General features: G+C 39.6%; 1 protein-coding gene across 4 annotated transcripts in view; it reads right to left on the bottom strand.

Annotated features, from left to right (window-relative positions):
• LOC109033156 (sphingosine kinase 1) overlaps positions 1–21,711 on the bottom strand; it is a 150,323-nt gene that overhangs the window by 26,309 nt on the left and 102,303 nt on the right. For all 4 annotated transcript variants that reach the window (XM_072297227.1, XM_072297230.1, XM_072297228.1 and 1 more), the window contains 2 exons: positions 20,906–21,099; positions 2,555–2,747 (listed from right to left, as the gene is read on the bottom strand). In XM_072297227.1, the coding sequence (XP_072153328.1) occupies positions 2,555–2,747; positions 20,906–21,099 (387 nt within the window). The remainder of the gene's footprint in view (positions 1–2,554; positions 2,748–20,905; positions 21,100–21,711) is intronic.

Consider the following 21,711-nt stretch of genomic DNA (forward strand, 5'->3'; position numbering starts at 1 on the left):
CTATAAGCAAAAGTGCACCGAATTTAGCTTTCTTGCCCCCTTCTTCAGATTCAGCGCGTTTGCATTCTGTAGAGTCTATTTACAAATGCAGATGTGGTAGGATCACGGATTAACTATGGGGGTGGAAACATAGTAAAACTGGATTTTTCCCGATTCCAATGCAGAAAGATCCGGCGCCTCAAAAGCTTTTAATATTAATTTCATGCAAATGTGTGAAGGGCTGTCAAAATGCTTGTTCCTGCCGAAAAGCAGGCTTACACTGCTCTTTACTTTGCAAAAACTGCAAAAGTAGATCATGCTCAAACGTGGCCGATATTATCGAAGATGAGGATAGCATGGATGAGGAAGAAATGTAAGGATCTCATGTGTAGATTGTACGGCAAAGATGAGCCTCTGCTAGGTATTAAACATGATTTTTTTTTGTATTTCAGTGAATTTTCGAACATGTGTTGAGTTCTAACATGTCCTGTAAGTAAATGACACGATTTTGCGTACCTTACCTAGCTAACAACCCCCGGACCACCGGCACGACACGGTGTGTAAAAACAGGGCGCGCGCGGAGCGCCCACCGATTCGGTCACCATGCCCCCCTTTCCTCCACGCACTTGGAGTTTGGGATTAATTTTTGAGAAATCACAGATTATAGGTTCAGAATGATTTTTCCTCTCCTTCATCGGTTTTTGCTAAGTTGTAACACGCTGGAAACTTGGAAATACCGGTTTTGACCGATTTTGAGCGTAAAAACCCAACTTTGCGACGATCATAACTCGAAAACGGTGGGTCATATGGGAAAAACGTATACCACTTGGCCGAAAAGGCTCTTCAAGCGCAGATGGGAAACAAATCAGCGAGTTGACTAATTTTTTAAAGTTTGAAGGAATATTGCTATCGTCGTGAAAATTTAAGGTAGTTGACTTCTAATAGACTTCTTTTGATATAAATAACACATTTAAGAGCGCAGACCGCGGAAGTATTTTTTAAAAATTTGGAAACTTGACCGAAAACGCTGTTTTGGCGCAAATATGTATTTCGGCGAAAATGGATTACTTTTTTAATTTTCGGAGAAACATTGCTGACGTTGTATGAACCGAGGGTGGTCGACGTAAAATAGAATATTTTTGAACAAAAATAATAGTTTTGGGCTCAGAGACAAAAAATTCATGCGTTGTTAAGGGATATTACCTGACGAGAACAATTGCGTAACGCACACAGCAAGCAAAATAATGTCAGAATCTAAATTATCTGTCCCTGGGACCAAAACTATTATTTTTTGTCAAAACTATGTTGTTAGAAGTCGACTACCTTAACGTTCGACCAGTATGAGAAAATCTGGGAGAAATATTGCCGGTGTCGTACTGGTCGAAGGTTAAGGTAGTCGACTTCTAACAACATAGTTTTGACAAAAAATAATAGTTTCGGTCCCAGGGACAAATAATTTAAATTCCGACATTATTTTGCTTGCTGTGTGCGTTACGCAACTGTTCTTGGCAGGTAAAACCCCTTAACAACGCGTGAATTTTCTGTGTCTGAGACCAAAACTATTATTTTTGTTCAAAACCATGCTATCATAAGTCGACCACCTTCGGTTCATACAACGTCAGCAATATTTCTCCGAAAATTAAAAAAGTAATCCATTTTCACCGAAATGCATATTTGTGCCAAAACAGCGTTTACAGTCAAGTTTCCGAATTGTTAAAAGGCTACTATCTCAAATTTTTGAGGCTCTATCGTGACTGCTTCGTCAATAAAAAAATCATCAAATCGTCAAAAATCTCAATTATCGGGATCGCAAATTTCCCAAATAAGCGATGCGGCAGCACTAAAACTTTACCCATAAAACTGAAACTTGGCCAAAAGTGTTTTCTAACCAAATGGAACACTTTTTCAACCAGAAAACGTAACTTTTCGAAAGTCGAACTTTTTTTGGGACACCCTACTGTGCAATCATCATTATTTAATATGTTGGCATCGATCCCATAGTTCACCAAAATTGGCAATATTTTGAAAAAATCGTGTAAAAGAGGCAAGAAAAATCTTGAAGGCGTAGGTTTAAAGCATTGAGCAAAAATTCTGAAAAATTAAGACAATATTATGTCACAAAAAGGTAACTTTTCCCCCTAGTCAGGATTGATTCCCGAGGATTTTTGCCAAGCAAACCTTCATAGGATGTCTACAAGGCCCTTTCAGGCACCTTTTAGGGAGCAATAAAATATCTGTTGACTGAGTTGGTATGGTCAGTCCAAGATAGAGAGTTTATTTGAATCAGCGAGAAAACTCCCGATGTCCAATATAGTGTTTTAAAGTTTGTGTGGACGATTTTGTTGTGGCATACAGGCACAAGATGTTTTAAGACGTTATAGGAATGTAGAACAATTTTATAAAAAATCTGCTAAGTGTCCGCTAAAACGTTAACTAAAGAGATCAATATTGTTCATCAAAGTCGGGGGGCAAACGAAGCCACTGCAATTATGAGACCCGGTATTGGACAACAACTGTTTCTGCACGAGCCGATTCACTTAAGCTTTTGAGCGAGTAGTTGCGTCCGGATACAAACCTTCGTACACAGTCCAATGTGGAGGGACAGGCTGTGTTAAAGCTGGAATTTGTGATGGTGGTCCGAACATTTGAGTATTGCTATTATTACAGTCATCAGATAAAGATAAGTAATCAGACTCATGGGCCGATAAATATGTGGATTTTCTAGAGCATAAGGAATGGAACGAGTCCCTCCGACTATGGTCTAAACGCTATAATGAACAGAAAACATAGAAATTATGTAGAGTTAAATACTTCTTTTCCACCTTAACCTTCAGGAAATACAACAAAATTGAAGTGAAAGGGTGAACTATCAATGGCAAATCTAACAAATCTATTGGTAATGCCTACTTAACGTTTTGTGGCAGATGAGGAGATTCTTTGACAGGACAAGGTACACTAGTTTTCAGAGCTGGCATTTATAACAATCTGTGGAAATTGTGGGCGAAAACTATATTCACACCAAGACCAATCCATACAGGTCAGTCACTGTACATCTTTGGAGATTTACTCCCCTGCCGGACTATAGCCTACATACATGTCCGTTGAATTGGCACTTCTAAAAACGAACCCTTACGAGATACATTGCTTTTAGACTCCCTGCCTTGAAATTTAAACAACTCATTAATTGAGGCCCAAGACTCTAGCTTGGATTCAGATTCTTACTTTAGAGAGCAAGATTAGCACGTCCGCAACTGGTAGGCTTGACCCCAAGGGACCAGTCTGCAAATTATTTTTATCCATCTTGGGCCTCTGGTCTGCGACCCGAAGACCACCGCCACTAAATATTTGTCCTTCGAGATTGAGGTTCTTTGACAACAAACCAAAGACTCAAGCTTACAGATGCCTATGAGCAGACAGGAGTAAAGCTCGCAATGCACTTCTACCAATCAAGGATGTTTGTTTCCGATCTTTTGAAAAAATTTCTCTCTCCACGAGGGTCGATTTTATTTAACAAGGGAATCCGTGTAACCTTGGTGTCATTTCCTTAAATTTCGTTTCTTAACGACTTTCTTTTTTATTTCCAGAATGTAACTTACTTTTCTTTCGGTCCTGATGTTGTCTTGATTGGATTAGTAATTTTATTGAAAATGCTTTAGAAAAGGGAAAATATTGTGCTGCAGTATTTTTAGATGTGGCCCAAGCTTTCGATAGAGTTTCCCATAAAATACTTGTCAAAATGCTGTTCCATCTCTTGCCTGCTTGCCATACCAAAGTATTGAAATCATATCTTAAAGATCGTACTTTTAAAGAAAGGGTTGGCGAGGACTATTCGAGTAACAGAAACATCCTAGCAGGAGTGCCGCAAGGATCGGTACTCGGCCCCCTATTATACCTTCTTTTTACTTTAGATATACCTCTTGCTAAAAAAAGATCTATTTTAGGAAAGTTTGCCGAAGACACTACCTACCTCTCATCTCACCAAAATCAATTTACTGCGGTGAGAACTCTTGAGGAAAACCTCAAAGAAGTTGAAACATGGAAAGATAGGAAAGACATCAATATGAATTGTGAAAAGACCATTTTCATTATTTTTACCAATGAAAAAATTACGAAAATAACACTGAAATTCTGCAACACTCCAATACCTTTAAGCAATGTTGCTAAATACTTAGAATTTACGCAAGACAGTAAACTTAAGTGGAAACACCATATCAAACTCAAAAAGAAGAAATGTAATTTTAAAGTTTATTGACTAAACTGGCTACTCGGTAAAAGGTCCTCCCTATCATTAGATAAAAAGTTATTTATTATTATACAAGCAAATTATAAGACCCACTTGGGCTTATGGTTGCCAAATTTGGGGCTGTGCCCCGAAAACTAGTTTAAAATCATTGCAATCAATGCAGTATAAAATATTAAGGAAATTGAGTGGTGCCCAAAGGTATGAGACTAATAAGGACATCCATAGAGATTTAGGGATAGAATCTATTTATAAATATATTCAAAAATTTCGCAAAGATACGAAGACAGGCTACATCGTCATCCAAACGAAACAGCGATTGAACTTTTAAATAATATTAAAGAAATTCGGAGACTTAAGAGGAAAAAGCCTTGGGAACTTGTCACTAACGCTGATTCCGATTTTTACACAACTTGCTAAACTTATTTCTCATCTTTAGAGACAATCTTCTCACTACATCAGGTCTTCACTCATCTCACCCATTTGATTTTTATGAATGTCCTTTTATTCTTAATTAAGTCTTAGGTTTAGTTTCTTTAATTTTATGATAATAAGCAATTAATTAGTCGTTGCTTAACCATACATTATTCCTAACTTAAGATAATTGTATATGTTTCCTCTAATTGGAAGTTACAATAAATAAAACTCTTTAAAAAAAAAAAAAAAAAAAAAAAAAAAAAATGTTGTCTTGAATAAAATTCTGTTAGACCATGATCATTTCCAACGCGTGTAAGCTTGATCATCTTCAGGTCAAAAGGAATCGCGAATCACGATTTTGTTAAACGAAATACGTGATTAAAACATTTAAAGCTTTTTTTAAAAACACTAAAAATTCTAAAACTCGTGCACACTTTAGGTAGATAATAGCGACCGGGGAATAAAAGGGGGTGCCATCTCACTTTCCACGTGGGTGTTGAGGAACTTACCAGATGGTTTTCTGTTTTCTACCTCTAGTTGTTCTAACATATTCATCTTCCTTCCTTCTTTGCACTTTCTCAGGATTTTGACTGTATGTATACTCATTCTTCGGATGTGTTTTGTCAATTAAATGATCACATAAGGATGGTTTGCCTCTCTTGTTTAATTTTACATTAGTAAAATGTTCACCATTGCATATCTGAACAGAGCTGCCAGTCTGATCAACTTATTCTTTACCTAACTTCGATGGTGAAAGTGCAGAAATGCGTATCTCGGAAAACACGATTTTTCAGGAGAGTAAAAAAACTGTCTACATTCCTCCTTATTGTCAGTAGAAGGGTAATAATTCTTGAGGATAGCAAGAATAAGATGCTTTTTCAGACTTCATCAATATTTTGAATAATTTCTCGTGCTGTTAGAAAATACGGCCGAAATGTCGAGATTCGCGTTTTCGGCACTAAGAATTGACACTTTATCACGAGATACGCATTTCTGCAATTAGCGTTATGAAGCGACTCTTGATCATTAAGATCAAAAATAGAATTTATTCAACCTTAAAACTTATTTAGAAGCTTTATTCGATCCAATACACTAAATGAAGCATTGTTTGACCGGATTGACTCTAATAAAACTGACCGTTGTGATGAACCGTCAGTTCAATCAGTTCATGATTGCCTTGGCCCAGAGAGTAAAAATGGACATGAACGCCGCGCGCTGCTAGTAGGTAGTGAAGAAATGATACTGGAGGGCCCTCGAGTGATAATCCGCCTTCAATTACAAGCGTATGCAACATTATTGACAAGTAACAGTACCTAATCCCCCCGTTCCTTCGTCTATCAGCCTATCACCAGCATTCACTGATATTATGCATGCTGGACTGCCTGATTATCCACATTTATCCACATCAACTTTTCTTTTAGATAGATAAATGAAAACCATTGAAAACAAACACAGAACAGCTGATCAGCTGATGTGCGGTGTTGGCGGGAAACGCTGCTGAGGAGCGCGCGTTGTGGTTGGTTGTGCGTAAGGCGCGCCGAAAAATGAACAGGCCAGAACGAGATACGCATTCCTGCACTTAAACCCGAGATACGCGAAAAAAGTTCTACGGTTTTAGGTGACTTCCCGATTTTTTTTCGATTATAATCTCTTGCTGGCTGATAGACGACATCTTCAACTACAAGTTTATGCAGCTAACTCAAAACTGTCAAAAATCGAGATACGCACTTCTGCACTTTCACCATCGACTTGCATGTTATTCCATAAAAGGGGTTGTTGCATACATTTCTTTTTAATTCAGTTCATACAAGTTGGAGGTGTGCTGTTTGTTATGGTATTTTTTTTAAAAAATATCTGATGATTGGAACATGGAGAAAAAGCGTCGATAGTTCAGAAACGATTTGAAACGGGGTTCCTTCTCGCGCCTCGTGATCACGTGACTATGGCGTCACAACGCACGGCCAAGGGTTTTTGCTATCTAAACAGCGTGTTAATATGAGTTTTTTAAAAAATAAGGAAAGATCCGACTGTCATCCGACCGAACTCACTTTTTTTTATCTTGATGGATACCTGAAGATCAGATGAATCGTTTACAGATTAGGTTTATGGCTCTTCACAACGGTTTCTGGGTCGAAAAGTGAGTTGAAAGACGCTCCTTCCCCGTTTCCTTCACGGAGCGAAGGACCTGTTCCACGGTGGGCCAGATCGTGTCCGTATCGGCGCTTAATTCATAACTCCCGCTAGATCAGACATATCGTTCGAAACATGATGATTCCTAGGGTAATTTGATCTGCTCTTTCCAAATTTTGTGTCAAAAAAGCCGGCAAAAATTTCTAAATGTAGGTTTTGAACGTCGAAAGCCAAAGAAATTGCTCCATAAAAAAGAAGATCTTGTGCTTCTTATAAAATGGAGCAAAAACACAATCATCGAACAGAAAAATGTAATCTTATCATCTATCCTTGTAATTCTATTGAAAGGAGAATATTTTCGCTTTTGCAGACCCCAAAAATATTGATTTTTAGCAGCAGGGCATGAGATCAAAGTTGCCCGAAAAATAAGCCTTAAAAAATGAATTTTTCAGAATATTGTAGACTGGAAAAGTGTCATTGCGGTTCGTTGCGCGGTTCTCTTTGGTATTTTTAGAAAGCATATATCCTAGAGATACTATGTACCAAAGCACAAATGGTACAAACCGGTACAACCATATTTTTCGGATGCTTCTTTGAGGTGACCTCCAATTTCCGCGAAAATCGGATATAGGGGTTTTAAGGAACCACGGTACATGGTAAAGCGGCCAATGAAATATTTCAACACAAATTCATGTTTTGGGGGTTTTCAAGGTTTCTAATAGCATTTCTCACTCTTTCGATACTTTAAGGTGGAAGGAGGGGGAGGGGGAGGCCGATCAAAATCAGACAATCAAAAATTTGTTGGGGTCAACAATTTTCTTGAGCCCAGTAAATAATGATCATTTTTTTACATCCATTCACACATTCAGCCTAAATAGGACTGGTTTTAAACCAATTTGGCAATGAATATGAAAATTCTACCATCACATGGCACCTAAGTTTAGAGTAAGTTGACCGTCACTGACACCATCATAAGTGATGAAATTTCGATTACACTGTTGGACTTAAAGTAATGCAAAAGCAAATGATTGAAGTCACTATGATAACTAAATATTGACTTCTTTAAATACAGCTATGCCTAATTTAGTGTTACACTTCTTTTAAAAGCTATTGTCCTTGCATAAATAACGTGTTCTTTTCGGTAAGTAACGGTATCCTGAGCTGGGTACGAGTTGGTTCTTGATATTGCGTTATTCTCATACAAACATTAATGTTTGATCAAATTAGCAGAATTCAATATAGATTCCTCCTGCTCCTCTAAGATGTCACCCTCAAGCACGTAAGATTGAATAAATTATAGTTCAACAGTAAAGTTAACATTTAATCAGTTATATTAGTGCCAGAGACGGTCAACTTACTCTAAACTTAGGTGCCATGTGATGGTAGAATTTTCATATTCATTGCCAAATTGGTTTAAAACCAGTCCTATTTAGGCTGAATGTGTGAATGGATGTAAAAAAATTATCATTATTTACTGGGCTCAAGAAAATTGTTGACCCCAACAAATTTTTGATTGTCTGATTTTGATCGGCCTCCCCCTCCCCCTCCTTCCACCTTAAAGTATCGAAAGAGTGAGAAATGCTATTAGAAACCTTGAAAACCCCCAAAACATGAATTTGTGTTGAAATATTTCATTGGCCGCTTTACCATGTACCGTGGTTCCTTAAAACCCCTATATCCGATTTTCGCGGAAATTGGAGGTCACCTCAAAGAAGCATCCGAAAAATATGGTTGTACCGGTTTGTACCATTTGTGCTTTGGTACATAGTATCTCTAGGATATATGCTTTCTAAAAATACCAAAGAGAACCGCGCAACGAACCGCAATGACACTTTTCCAGTCTACAATATTCTGAAAAATTCATTTTTTAAGGCTTATTTTTCGGGCAACTTTGATCTCATGCCCTGCTGCTAAAAATCAATATTTTTGGGATCTGCAAAAGCGAAAATACTTGTCATACAATGGAGTTAACCAGTCAGACGCATATAATGGTGTGAGGTTTACGAGTGCACTGTGAAATAAGTGAGTATGCATTTATGCAATGCGCGCCTCAGGTTGTAGAAATGTGGGTTCAACGCATTCCACATGCTGCATATCTATCTACCTACGTGAAAACCGCAGATATAATGGATATTTCAGATATTCCCAAGTGATTTCGTTATCAGTAGGTATCGGAGCATCGATTAAGATGCCTCTGAGGAGAAAAAAAAAAGGTCGAAAAATTGAATTTCGCGCCGCTACGGACACGATCTCGTCCATGGTAGCGTTCGGCGGTGAGCGGAGGGCGGTGCGCAGCAACCGGCCCTGCTCGGGCTTTTCCGGCAGCGTCCACTTATGACCGTTGCCAATCGGAGCTCAAGATGAACTTAACCTAACCTAACCTCCACTAGATAAACACGCGGTCAAGATGTGGGTAATGTCGGCGAGGAGAGACTCCCATGCGTTGTGACGCGTAGTTTGACCACCTGTACACAGGGGTCGAGAGAGTTCTCAAGAGCGAACGGCGATTTTCAGGATTTTATTGGCATCGCCTCCTCGCTCGCGAATAGAGAGGCCTGTGTTTAAAATACCCTCCTCGTTCGTGAACCCAAACGCTTTTGTCCGGCGCCCGCTCCGGGTTCTCACTACCTGAAGCATATTGCGGCGAAAGCGATACCTATCCCAGAACTCGATAGAATAGCCGTCCAATTCGATAACGTTCGAAGAGGCGATGCCAATGACGCTCGTATTCATATCCGATCTTAGGAGGCGATTGCAGAGCGCCAGTTAATTCCCTCCTAATTCCCTCTAATCGCTCAGTGGTCGGGCGCCACACCGCGCTGGGCTGCGCATCCTGCTTAACGGTCCACGTTGAGTCATCCTACTTGTCCATCCCTAGGTTCCTTTGCTTCCTGCGGGCTGCACCAAGTCGTCTGAATGCACTGCCAGCCAAGCACAGTTCGTTGACACACAAGCAAGATGAGAGTGAAAACGACGAAACACCCCGGACGGTTAGTTTTTTCGTCTTGTCATTTTCTTGACATATTTCAATCGGTAACCAATCATTTCAGTTAAGGGTCATTCCACATCAACTGTGCCAGGCTCGGAACCCGACCCCCTCCGATAGCGTTGCTAGTCTGATTTTATACATCTAAGAGGGTAAACTGGGGGAAAATATCGATAATTAAAGCGTTCATTATCGAAATATTTGGATTAACATGTAAAAAATCGTTTTTTTTTACCAATATTTGACCTTTTTTGGCTTATTTGAATTTTTTTAGGCCCTTAGCCGTCCGATAGCAATTGAAAAAAGCATACAAACCAACAGTATATCAACCAAAAGTATATATCTTAAGCTTGAAGCATAAAAAAAAAATCGAAAATCGGAGAGACTGTTTTTAGATAATTCAGTTTGAACATTGAATGGCGAAAAAATAGTAAATTTTAAAAAACCCTAAATTACGGCCATTTAAGTAATGTTTAGCTCAATTTCGATGGCATATTCAAAATCTACATGAAAAAATGGTTCAAAAACACTCTTTCAAAGTATGGTGGATTGATACAGAGTCTCGCTATGGAGAGTCATAAAAAGAGGGAAGTTGAGAAAATGAGAATCGCTAAAACGGGCTTTTTTGAATATCGCTAAAACTCATCCCATCTTTGGGGGTCGATATCTCGCGAACGGGGCGTCGGATGGGAAAACCCTGCAAATAAGTTTCTTAGAATGATGCAAAGAGCCCGTATACCAATTTCCAGCCAAATCGGAGGGGGTCGGGTTCCGAGCCTGGCACAGTTGACGTGGAATGACCCTTAACTGAAATGATTGGTTACCGATTGAAATATGTCAAGAAAATGACAAGACGAAAAAACTAACCGTCCGGGGTGTTTCGTCGTTTTCACTCTCATCTTGCTTGTGTGTCAACGAACTGTGCTTGGCTGGCAGTGCATTCAGACGACTTGGTGCAGCCCGCAGGAAGCAAAGGAACCTAGGGATGGACAAGTAGGATGACTCAACGTGGACCGTTAAGCAGGATGCGCAGCCCAGCGCGGTGTGGCGCCCGACCACTGAGCGATTAGAGGGAATTAGGAGGGAATTAACTGGCGCTCTGCAATCGCCTCCTAAGATCGGATATGAATACGAGCGTCATTGGCATCGCCTCTTCGAACGTTATCGAATTGGACGGCTATTCTATCGAGTTCTGGGATATACAATCATACAATCGTACACGTGGGGAAAGGGGAGGACAAGGATAACAATTAGGCGAAAGTCACCAATTTCAGCCCCCCCCCCCCCCCCAAAAAAAAAAAAACAAAAGAAAAAACTGGTTTTATGCAAGAAATCAATTTTCTCCTCATTACTTCACCTTGCACTTACAGGGAGTTGGGAATAAATTCCTCCAGCAATTATACCTCAAGGCAATTGTAGTACTTAAGCGCTTACATTTCACTTTCCAGAATATGCAATCGAAAGCCCAATGTAAAGCCTCTAAATTTAGGAGCTATAAAGGTTTTTAAGATATTATGAATAAACTGGAACACTTCTGGTGACGAGAAATTCATTCCGGTGGCAATGAAAGAACGCAATTTCTGAGTTACTAATTGGTTTCATAAACGTCAACCACTAGAAGGTAAACTCCTGGCCAGCAAATTCATTAAAGCCCTATGAAAAATATGAAGGTGGAAAAACTACGGAAACTCAATTTTCTGCTCGAAATGACCACAGAAGCCTTGAACATAGCAACTTCGGGGTGATCTTTCCTTCCCTCTTAATTCTACAATCAATGACTGTGGTAAAGAACGTTTCCAATATTTTTTAGATAATTAATTTCACTTCTTCTCAGAGTAATCTTGCCATTTGTTTAATGAAAAACGTGGGATATAGCGCCCTCGTAACTCTCTAATTAATAAAAATGTATGAACAGAGTCTCGTGGCACAAATTAGGTATCATGGCTACCGTGAAAGCTTTGTTGCCAAGAGCAGTCTTGCACTCAAGACCCGATGGATTGTGTAATTATGAGTAGGTATATTGAAAAATCATAGTATCGTAAAACTCCCGAATGTCTTCAGCTCTTTTAAAATAATTTCTATCACATTTATCCTATTTTTTAATCGGTAACTTAACGATATACCTACTTATAATTACATATATTTCTCATCAAGATTGCAAGCTGAATCCAAATCCGTTGAAATAGAAAAACATTTTACAAACGTCATTGAAGTTGGTCGGCAAATTATCCTCTGCCAGTAGGAGGATGGTGTCATTAACACATGTCTGGCCGCTATCACGTTCGGCCCACGTTGCTCAATAACTTACTGATACTACTTATAATTATATATATTACTCATCAGGATTGCGAATTGAATCCGAATCTGTGAAATAAATAAAGATTATTTAAACTTTGAAAAAATTGGTCGGCAAATATTCAGCGGCTAGTAGGTAGAGGGTGTCATTAACACAGGTTCGGCCGACGGAGAGAAATCCAAAGAAAGCACGATGGGAACAATGGCGCGTTGCGGCCGGTCGTGGGCCAGCAGACTGACTTGGCGCGGTGGGAAGATCCGGTGTTGTTATTCGAAGAAGCGCCCCCGCACCGTTTGGTGGCCAAACCAAGAAGCAGGAGTTTTCTGTAATTTGCTCTTCCATACTGATGGTATGGACTTGCTTTTCACAAATTTTCGGATGTTTATCACCATTAGAGGCTGCTCAAAAAGTTCATTTTACGTTAAAAACAGTGCAATTTTGATTTTAAGAGCTGCCGAGCGGAGGAATTTGGCATTGCCAAGCGAGGTTAGAGTGACCTAGGAGAAAAGCAAAAAAATTCTCTTAATCTGCAAGGTATGTGCTCGGTTTGTACAAATTTTTGAACATCTAGCGTCCAGTCCCTTATGACTCACTAAAATATCAAAAATAGACGGTTCAAATGCCCAAACAATCGGAAAAATCACGAACTTCAGGCTGTGTGCGCGTCGGGTAAATTTTTTTTCTCTTCAAAATCCTTTTGGCTACCGTGGTTTTTTATCACATAGAACCATTAAGGACCGTTTTTGTTTGGTCGATTGAAAAAAATAAGTCCCATCCTAGATACGCTCACACTTTTCAGCATTCACATCAAAGTGCATCACAGGTGCTTCCGTACTGAAGAAAAACGCCGCATAATCATTCGAGAGATGCCAAATTTCCTCCAAAAGTTTTGAATTATAGTAGGGCCGGCGAAGGATAATCCCTGAGCTGTGGGTATTTCTTGCAAACAGTGGCAGCAGTGAGACACCCCCATCCGGACCGAGACTGGAGCTCGCGCGACAATGCCGAGCCGAGCCACAATAGAACCCTAATTACTTACGCATAATTTCAAATTTCACCTTCCTACTAGAATGATCCAAAATTTTTTGAAAATTGTTAAGTATGTATTTAGGTAGAGTTTCCTCACTCTCCGTTAAAACACGAGTAAAAAGAGGCCTCATTCATAAAACTCCGTCAAATAACAAAGAAGTTACAGTTCGAGATACTATGAGATAAACAAAAACTGAACATCGCTATAAAAATGAGAAAGAAGGAAAAAATAAAAAGTGTAAATTACAATTATACATCATTTAGTTCAGAATTTTACAAGCAATTTAACCATTTAATGGACGAAGAGATTGGGGCAAAATAATTACAGGAAATTGATCTTTCACAAAAGAGCTTCCTTTTACGAATTTTGACCTGAAGATAGGGATGGAATACTAGCGGTTCACATACAGGGGGATCCAGACCACCCGTCCACTATCTTTTTCTCGAAAACGGCGAAGAATGGAACTTCGGGACAAAGCGACTTTCAAGGGAAAATCAACCCCTAAGAATCGAATGAAAATGTTTTCAGCCCCCCCGTTTCTCGCGATTTTCAAATAGGATGAGTATGTTTTGACTTTGGACTCGGAATCTACGGCAAAAAATATGAACATTTTGTTCTCTGCGTTTTTTCCCTAAACTCCCATTTCTCGCTCCCATAGGGTAGAGAGGAAGTATTGTCATCCTCCAAGAAAAAAAAAAAAGAAAAAAGTTGAAATTTCATCATTTCTAGACGTTTTAAGGTCCCAGGAGTCAAAATAACCATACTTGAAAAAATGTGTGTCCGTCCGTGTGGCGTCCCCCAAATCTGTCCACAGCGATATCTCAGAATCTATCTGTTCGATTTCATTCAAAATTGGCACAGGACACCATATCTATGGTCTCCTTATGCACGTCCAACGATTTTGAGGTACGCTAAAATTTGGGGGGGCTACGCTCAATTGTCCATTTTTAGCAAAATCACACGGAAAGCTCATTTTGAGGGACTGTAAATTTTAAAAAATGCCTTTAATTCTTTAAAATTGGGCATCAAGCACATCACCTGGGTCATTAATTTAAGATCCTAAAAGATCTTTGGACTAAACTCAAAATTCAAGGGATTACGAGGCCCAAAAGTAGGGCACTTTGCTCCGCAACATTACAAAAACAACTCATTTTCAAAGACTGTAAATTTGAAAAAAAATGCCTTTCATTTCTTCGAAAGTTGGCATAAGAGCACCACCTGGTTCAATAATGTAAGTTCCTATGAGGTCTTTGGACTAAACTAAAAATTGAAGGGTTACGCGTCATATAGCGAGGAGAGCACTTCGGTCACACGGAGAGCTCATGGACTGTAGATTTTGAAAAAAATGCCTTCAATTCTTTGAAAGTTGGCTCAAAAGCACCATCTGAGTCATTAATTTAAGTTCCTAAAGGATTCTTGGACTAATCTCATAATTGCAGAGGGGCCGATAGGAGACGCTCAATTCTCTGATAAATGAGTCGGAACGCTTCTAGATAATAGCAACAAACGCTTTGAGTCAGGTGAAACCTAGGAATTCAAATGCATTATATAATGCATCATATACTATTTCCAAAATTACTCCGTAGGTATACACAAAGCAAAATTAGACAACTAATTAGGTACTTACATACTCACATTACAAAGGTACTATGAATCATCAAGCTAACGCCAAGAACTGACACTTAGATCTTTATTAAAAACTAATATGTTTGTTGTTAATGAATTTAGAATCCCGGCAGATTCCATCTTTTGCGGTTCCTTTTTACGAGGTACTAAGCACAAATATAATATAATAATTCGGCACAAATATGACTGATTTAATGCCTGTTAATAAAGGAGGTTATAATTGTTATAACCTGAGGTTTGTTGACGTTTCGTCACCTTCCAGGCAAAGTATCACAAGCGCCATGCGACGTTTAAAAATTTCCGCCGCCATTTTATTTTTTTACAGAGAAATTGTTCAACGAAGCTGTCCGAAAATTTCACTGAATTTTTTGTGCTGCCGATAAAATTTAGTGAAATTTCCAAACAGATTCAACGAACAATTTCTCAGTAAAGAAATAAAATGGTGGCGGAAATTTTTAAACGTCGCATGGCGCTTGTGATACTTTGCCTGGAAGGTGACGGTTTGTCGACAGCAGCAAGGAGATGGCGCTCTCTATTGTTTTCGCTTTGAATTACGGGGATACGCGGTAAGGAGATGGCGCTCTTGGCGGGCGTGTGGTGAACCTTCCAGCAGGTAGATTCGCCCGCCAAATCTAAAATTTGGGAGATGCTAAGCGAAAACCGTTTAGTTTTAAGACTATTTAAACATCGAATAGTCATTCTACCCATTAAAGTAGATATTTGATGGCTTTTGACCGTGCTTAAGGAGAGATTATAATATAAAATCGTATCTGAAGTATGATGTCAATGAATCTAATGGATCCTAATGAATCGTAGAAAAGCTAAGATTTTTACGGATCGCCGTCCTTGACAGGAGACTTTGTTAATCAATTACATATTTAATTGAAGATGCCTCATAAAATCAACAAGTCGAGTCCGAATATATGAATTCATCACATATCGCGAAGACATTTACAATAAAGTTCAGTGGTTTGAATAAAAATTTTATAACTATTATCCTGCGATCAAAATTCCAATCAAACTTTATGATTTTGTAAAATTGGCAGTATTTTTCTAAATATTCCAGTAAAAGTGTCTATGCCGGCGCGGAGCGCCGGCAAAAGCGAGAGAACGTTGTGCGATTCTCGCACCATGATGGGGGCGAAGCCCCCCCCACATGCCGGCGCGAAGCGCCGGCACGCGGCGCTTGCCCCGCGCATAAATTGGCCGGAGGCCAATTGTTTGGAGTTATGGGGCAATTTTCAAATCGATGCTGTAAGCGGCCAAATTATCCAAATTTCAAAATCTAAAAATCTCCTGAGAGGAGAAGTCAATACCTTTTTATTGATGTAGCATATGACCCCTGTTGCTCCATAATTTTGGGAGCCACGCCCCCTCCAAAAATTTTGGGGCTTTGGAGGGCCGTAAGTGGAAAATTTCAAATGGCAAGGGTATGTTTAAACTTCAGATTTGGATTCTACGCGAAAATTACGTAGAATTGATATGGCGCATGGCCTGTTTGCACAAATTTTTTTTGCCCCCTATTTTCTCCAAAAATACACGGGTTCTTATGGGGAAATGGGGTTCTTCAGTAATTTGGAGCAAACAGGTCATGCGCCATATCAATTCTACGTAACTTTTCGCGTAGAATCCTGAAGTCAAAACATATCCTTGCCATTTGAAATTTTCCACTTACGGCCCTCCAAAGCCCCAAAATTTTGGAGCAACAGGAATCATATGGCACATCAATAAAAAGGTATTGACTTCTCTCAAGAGATTTTTAGATTTTGAAATTTGGATAATTTTGCCGCTTACAGCATCGATTTGAAAATTGCCCCAAAAGTGCCCCATAACTCCAAAAAATGGGGGTTTAGGGGAAAAACACAACGAAAAAAATGTTCTTATTTTTTGCCATAGATTCCAAACCAAAAGTCAAAACATACTCATCCTATCTGAAAATCGCGAGAAACGGGGGGGCTTCCCCCCAAAGGGTCCATTTTGGGGGGCTGAAAACATTTTCATTCGATTCTTAGGGGTTGATTTTCCCCTGAAAGTCTTTGTCCCGAAGCTCCATTCTCCGCCGTTTTCGAGAAAAAGATAGTGGACGGATGGACTGGATCACCCTGTACAATACCTATTCGCGTTCACAATACCCAGTTTCGTCGATATGCGTGCTTGACCTCGCAGCGTTGACATGTAAATGGTCCATGCGTTTATTCGCCCGATTTTTCAGGGATCATCTTTCGTGGGCCCTACTATACCTTTAAAATTATTCGAAACTTTAAATCAAATTGCTCATAAAGTTCTCTAAAAAATCGGTAGAAAGATACAGTTGAATTTTCACGATAATCCGTGAGTCATCAAAGGAAATTTTGTAATGTCTGCTGGTTCATACGGCATTCCTCTGTAGCACGGCAGAATGAGCTATTACATAAGGTGCGAAGTTTAGCATTCCAAGAGGGATGCGTTTTTCTCTTCAAAATTTCACGTATGCCACAATTTGTGCGACGGAAATTACTGACAGTGAGTCCTGACCAAGGCATTAAAGTTCTTTGATGCGTAAATGCAAACTTTCCGCTCATTGAAAACACGATGATCTACTCGTAGTTAATTTGCACGCAAAACGTTACCAATACAGTCATTGCAGTAAGAAATAATGACAACCTTAATAACTACGCTTCAGCTCAGGTATTGTACTTTACACTTTGAATAAATCTTGGGTAGGGAAGGAACATTGCTCATTGAGAAGCCTATGGGGATTTTGATTCAAATAGCTTCTCGTTCAATTCCTATGAGCGTGATATTCAAACTTGTTCGTGATCAATCCTAAATAAAAACATTAATACCTTGATTCAAAAAGAACTTCAGTGATTTTCATAGCACAAATCGTGTTGTACCTGCTGTAACTTTGAAGGGGAAACCTATATCACAGTGCTTAAGATGAGAGTCTAGTTTCAAAACTCATTTTTCTCATTTTTATTTTCAAATTATATATTCATATTATTTGGATTCTGCTAAAATGAACAATGTACCTTTTCATTTTTTAAGAGCTCCTGAAGTTTTTTCAATACTTTTTCAAAGTTGCTTGCTTATCAAAATTAATCAACATGAATTTTCTTTGTCGGTCGCAACTGAAAACTTCATTTTTTATGAGTTTATTGATCTTGGAACCAGTGTAACCTCAGTTCTATGGCAGGTAGAAAGTTAATTTTCTTTTTTAAAAGAATAATCAGAACTTGATAATCTACAACTTGTGGCATTAGTTTGTCTGTACTTGTATTAGGTGATTCAACATAAATGATGCAAGTCTGAGAGAGCCTGAGAGAATATTGAGGTATAAAAAAACAGATATTCAGAGGTGTTCATATTGCTTTAAATAAAATAGCTCTATAAATCTAAGAGGACAAAAGCTTTAGTTGTTAAAAAAGAAAGAAAAAAAAAAAATCTTAAGTCAATTTCCTGCTCTATTATGCCGAAATTTTTCAAATGAGCTGAAAATGTGCAGAAAGCCTACTCTAAAGCACCCTGATAAAAGTAGAACAAAAATGGACAATACATGTACATGGTGGCGGGGGGGGGGGGGGGGAGAGATTTAAACTAGCCTCTCCCTTCAATTTGTGGCTTGTCTAGTGGTCAATAACTGGATCAGTTAAAACGAATAGATGTTTAGACATACAGAAGTCAGAAAGCAATGAGCCCACAGTTGACGTACGAAATAGGACAGGAGAAAAATAGCTAGGGTAGAGGACAAAAGTAAAAGGAGAAAAACACATGACCACAATGCCAAAGTGAAAGAGGAGTGAGTGGCTGTCGCGGTCTAGTGTGTGCGGAATAGCAGTAGAGGAAAGAATCCGGGGGGTGAAGTCCAGAGCCTTTGCGGGCACAAGTGCAGTCGATCCAGATCGATTCGATTGGAAGCCCCGTGAGCGTCTTTTGAGGAGGGCAATCGAGATCGGGTTTTAATTCCCTCCTGTCTTACAAGGGGATGGAAATCGGGCCAGGAATTATATCCCATCTCGTGAACGAACCAGTTGGCCCGCCCTCCTGCAACTCGTTCCTCGAACGAAAACAATAGCCGAGCATTCACCTCCGAGTTCGGGATTCTTTTACCTGCTCAGGCTTCTTGATCGAATATGTCGATCGAAAAGCGGCGCTTGGTTGTTTGCGAACTCGGAGGGCAATCAAATTAATTTCAATTCCCTCTCGACCGCTGCCTGTACAGCAGCCAATGAAAATCGTTCAATTTCAACGTGAATTTGATGGAAGTTTGATGGACTTTTTCCGGCTTTAGGACTCGATTTTTGACTTTTTGAACGATACTATCGTTTTAATCGCGCAAAGTTCTAAGACTACATATTTTTTATTCTTAAATCCCTCACCCATGCAACAACCCCATTCCACTATTTTTAAGTCCCACGTTCCTCTTTGTGTTGATTAAATGTCTTCCTAAATTCATTTCATTGGAGTGCAAGGGCATTACTGTTTTCTCTCTCCAAAATAATCCTTTGCTTTTTCAGAGACTTCTTTCACATATGGAATAGCATTCCAGTTTCTATTATTGTTGGTAGTCCTGTTCCCTTTAAAAATCATGGTGCCATTTAGTCTCTCTTTTGTCACACACACATCACATCCTAAATATATTTAGGTGCTCTTGGTTTCTCCAAACCAGCCCTAGAACTTGCAATCTGATAGTTTTCCTAGGATGTGCAATGCACAAATATAAGATGGAAACAGGGCAAAAAATTTAACGAGTTAGTAACGTTTTTTCCACAATTTGTAAACAAAGAACCCTGCACAAAGCGGGGGTCAGTGGCTCTCTCTAGAAGTCGAAGAAACTTTAATATATTGATATAAAGTTCATAATTAAGGGAAAGCCAAAAAATCAGCTCACTTTGGCGAGTAGAAGCCGAGATATTCGCAATTGAATCCGGACTATTTTCTATCATGCCGCAGCATGGCAGAAGAATTCCGAGTCCCCTCTCCTCTCATTGTTCGGAGTTCTCGATCAGACCTCACCCGTAGGTAGGTGCTTATGCGCTCGGCCGGTGCGAATGCCGTACTCCCTCCCTCCCCCCGCACCTGTCCTTTCTGTTTCAGCAACTACATTTCAGATTCAGCCGGCCGGCAGCGAACGCACGGGATTCAAAAAGAGTATACGTGAGAGGTGCGAGAAGCAGAGAACTCCATATCTCACAGCCCGAACGGAGCGTCCTAATGAAAGGAGTGAGTGTAAACAATGCAACATTGTAGTTACATGGTGGGAGAGGGGGTTTCCTGGCCGAAGTGGTCAAGCAAGGTAAGGCCGTAAGGCGACGCGGAGCGCCCATTTACCTTCGCCGCACAGAAAATAGTCCGGGTTCAACCGCGAATATCTCGGCTTCTACTCGCAAAGGTGAGCTAATTTTTTTGGCTGACCCTTAATTATGAACTTTATATCAATCTATTAAAGTTTCATCGACTTCTAGAGAGAGCCACTGACCCCCATGCTCTGTGCAGGGTTCTTTTGATAAAAAAGAAGGAAAATTTGCATTGCTGCAGGTTGGAATGTATCAGACACTAAAATTTATTGGCAAGCACCTGAAACATATCGTTTTGAGAAGATTTTAAAAGAAAAAGGGAGTTGACATTTTTTCTCCATTTTGATGATATCAAAATACTAGGATTCCAATTTAACAACTCCTTGCACCCCCAAAATTAGTTGAAGCAGGGACGAGTTCTATTGGACGCCGTTCTGTCGTGAGCAGGTGATTGCAGCGCATTCTCGCATAGGATCCTAGTCAACTCAGAGGATCCTTCCCCCCGAACCTCGACTCATCCATCGCCCACTCCAAAAATGAGGTTAAGCCGGAGATTGAAAAATAACACTTAAGGCGGCTGAATTCTTGAAAAATAAGTATTTTTTTGGCATTTTTCGACCCCTTTCGGCAAGGAAGGGCCTGCTGCATGTTATAGTACGGTGAAAAATTCGATTTTTTGCAGTTATACGCGATCCTACGGATTTTAATGAAGTCCAACAACTGATAACAGCAGTGAGTTGCGAGGATCCTACGCGAGATAGCAGCAATAGTACCTGCTCACGAATTTTTACATTGACTCTTACGGGAGTCCAGGGTCCTATAGAACTGGTCCCTGGTTGAAGGGTGTAGTGAAAAAAGTGGGGTTTGTGTAGACTTATGGGCTAACGTTACATGTACGAACAGAGTTCAAACACTATTCACCTACCTCTTTTGTTTCCAAGTTCAAAGAATCAAGTTGATTCAAACTACGGTACGAGGAGAGAGGAGAACTGAAGTCTGTTAGACAGTCACTGAAACTTCTGGTCAAAGTTGCTGTTAAATTTTCTCTATGCACTTTCCCTTGTAATTTTTCATCTGAGATCCTCAAAAAGGAGAGTCTTCCTTCATTTTTACGTAAACCTAAAAAAAGGAAAATTAATTATACACATTTTTGTTTTAATCCTGAAAAATGTGTTTCAAATTCAAAAATAGCCTCGTTAATAACAAAACGCTTTAGCTAGTAGCTCACACGTCGAAGTATTGTTTTAAGGATAAGTTTCTTTTCCATGAATTAGTCAAAACGTCAATAGTTGAAGACGGGGGGCCTTGTATGAGACAGAAAACCTCATTCCTGGATTGTGCGACCCCTCTTGCATCACCAGTGGGAATTCAGAAGGAGTGAAGTACCTGAGCATGTTTTGAGACTACCATCTTGGATTTGGGACATCCTTTTTTGATGTTTTACATAGAATTCGAATTCTGTAACTTTAAAAAAAACATAAGTACCTCACTGGAGGTTGTTTCATGGTAATGAATGAGCTTGTTCAGTAATTCGTAATTCTTGCATTTTTGGAAACTAGAGAATGCACATAGTTCACAGGAATTTTCCCCGATTTTTTTGAGGAATATTAACGCACGAAATACGAGTCCAAAAGTCCGTATTTTGGGCTCCCATTTAAACGCGCGCCGCTTGGGCCATCTCAAAATGGCGCCCATTCTATCCGTCCGGCGGTGGCCACACTTTTGACCTTC

The sequence above is a fragment of the Bemisia tabaci genome, chromosome 2 (assembly GCF_918797505.1).
Source record: "Bemisia tabaci chromosome 2, PGI_BMITA_v3".
Lineage (NCBI taxonomy): Eukaryota > Metazoa > Arthropoda > Insecta > Hemiptera > Aleyrodidae > Bemisia > Bemisia tabaci.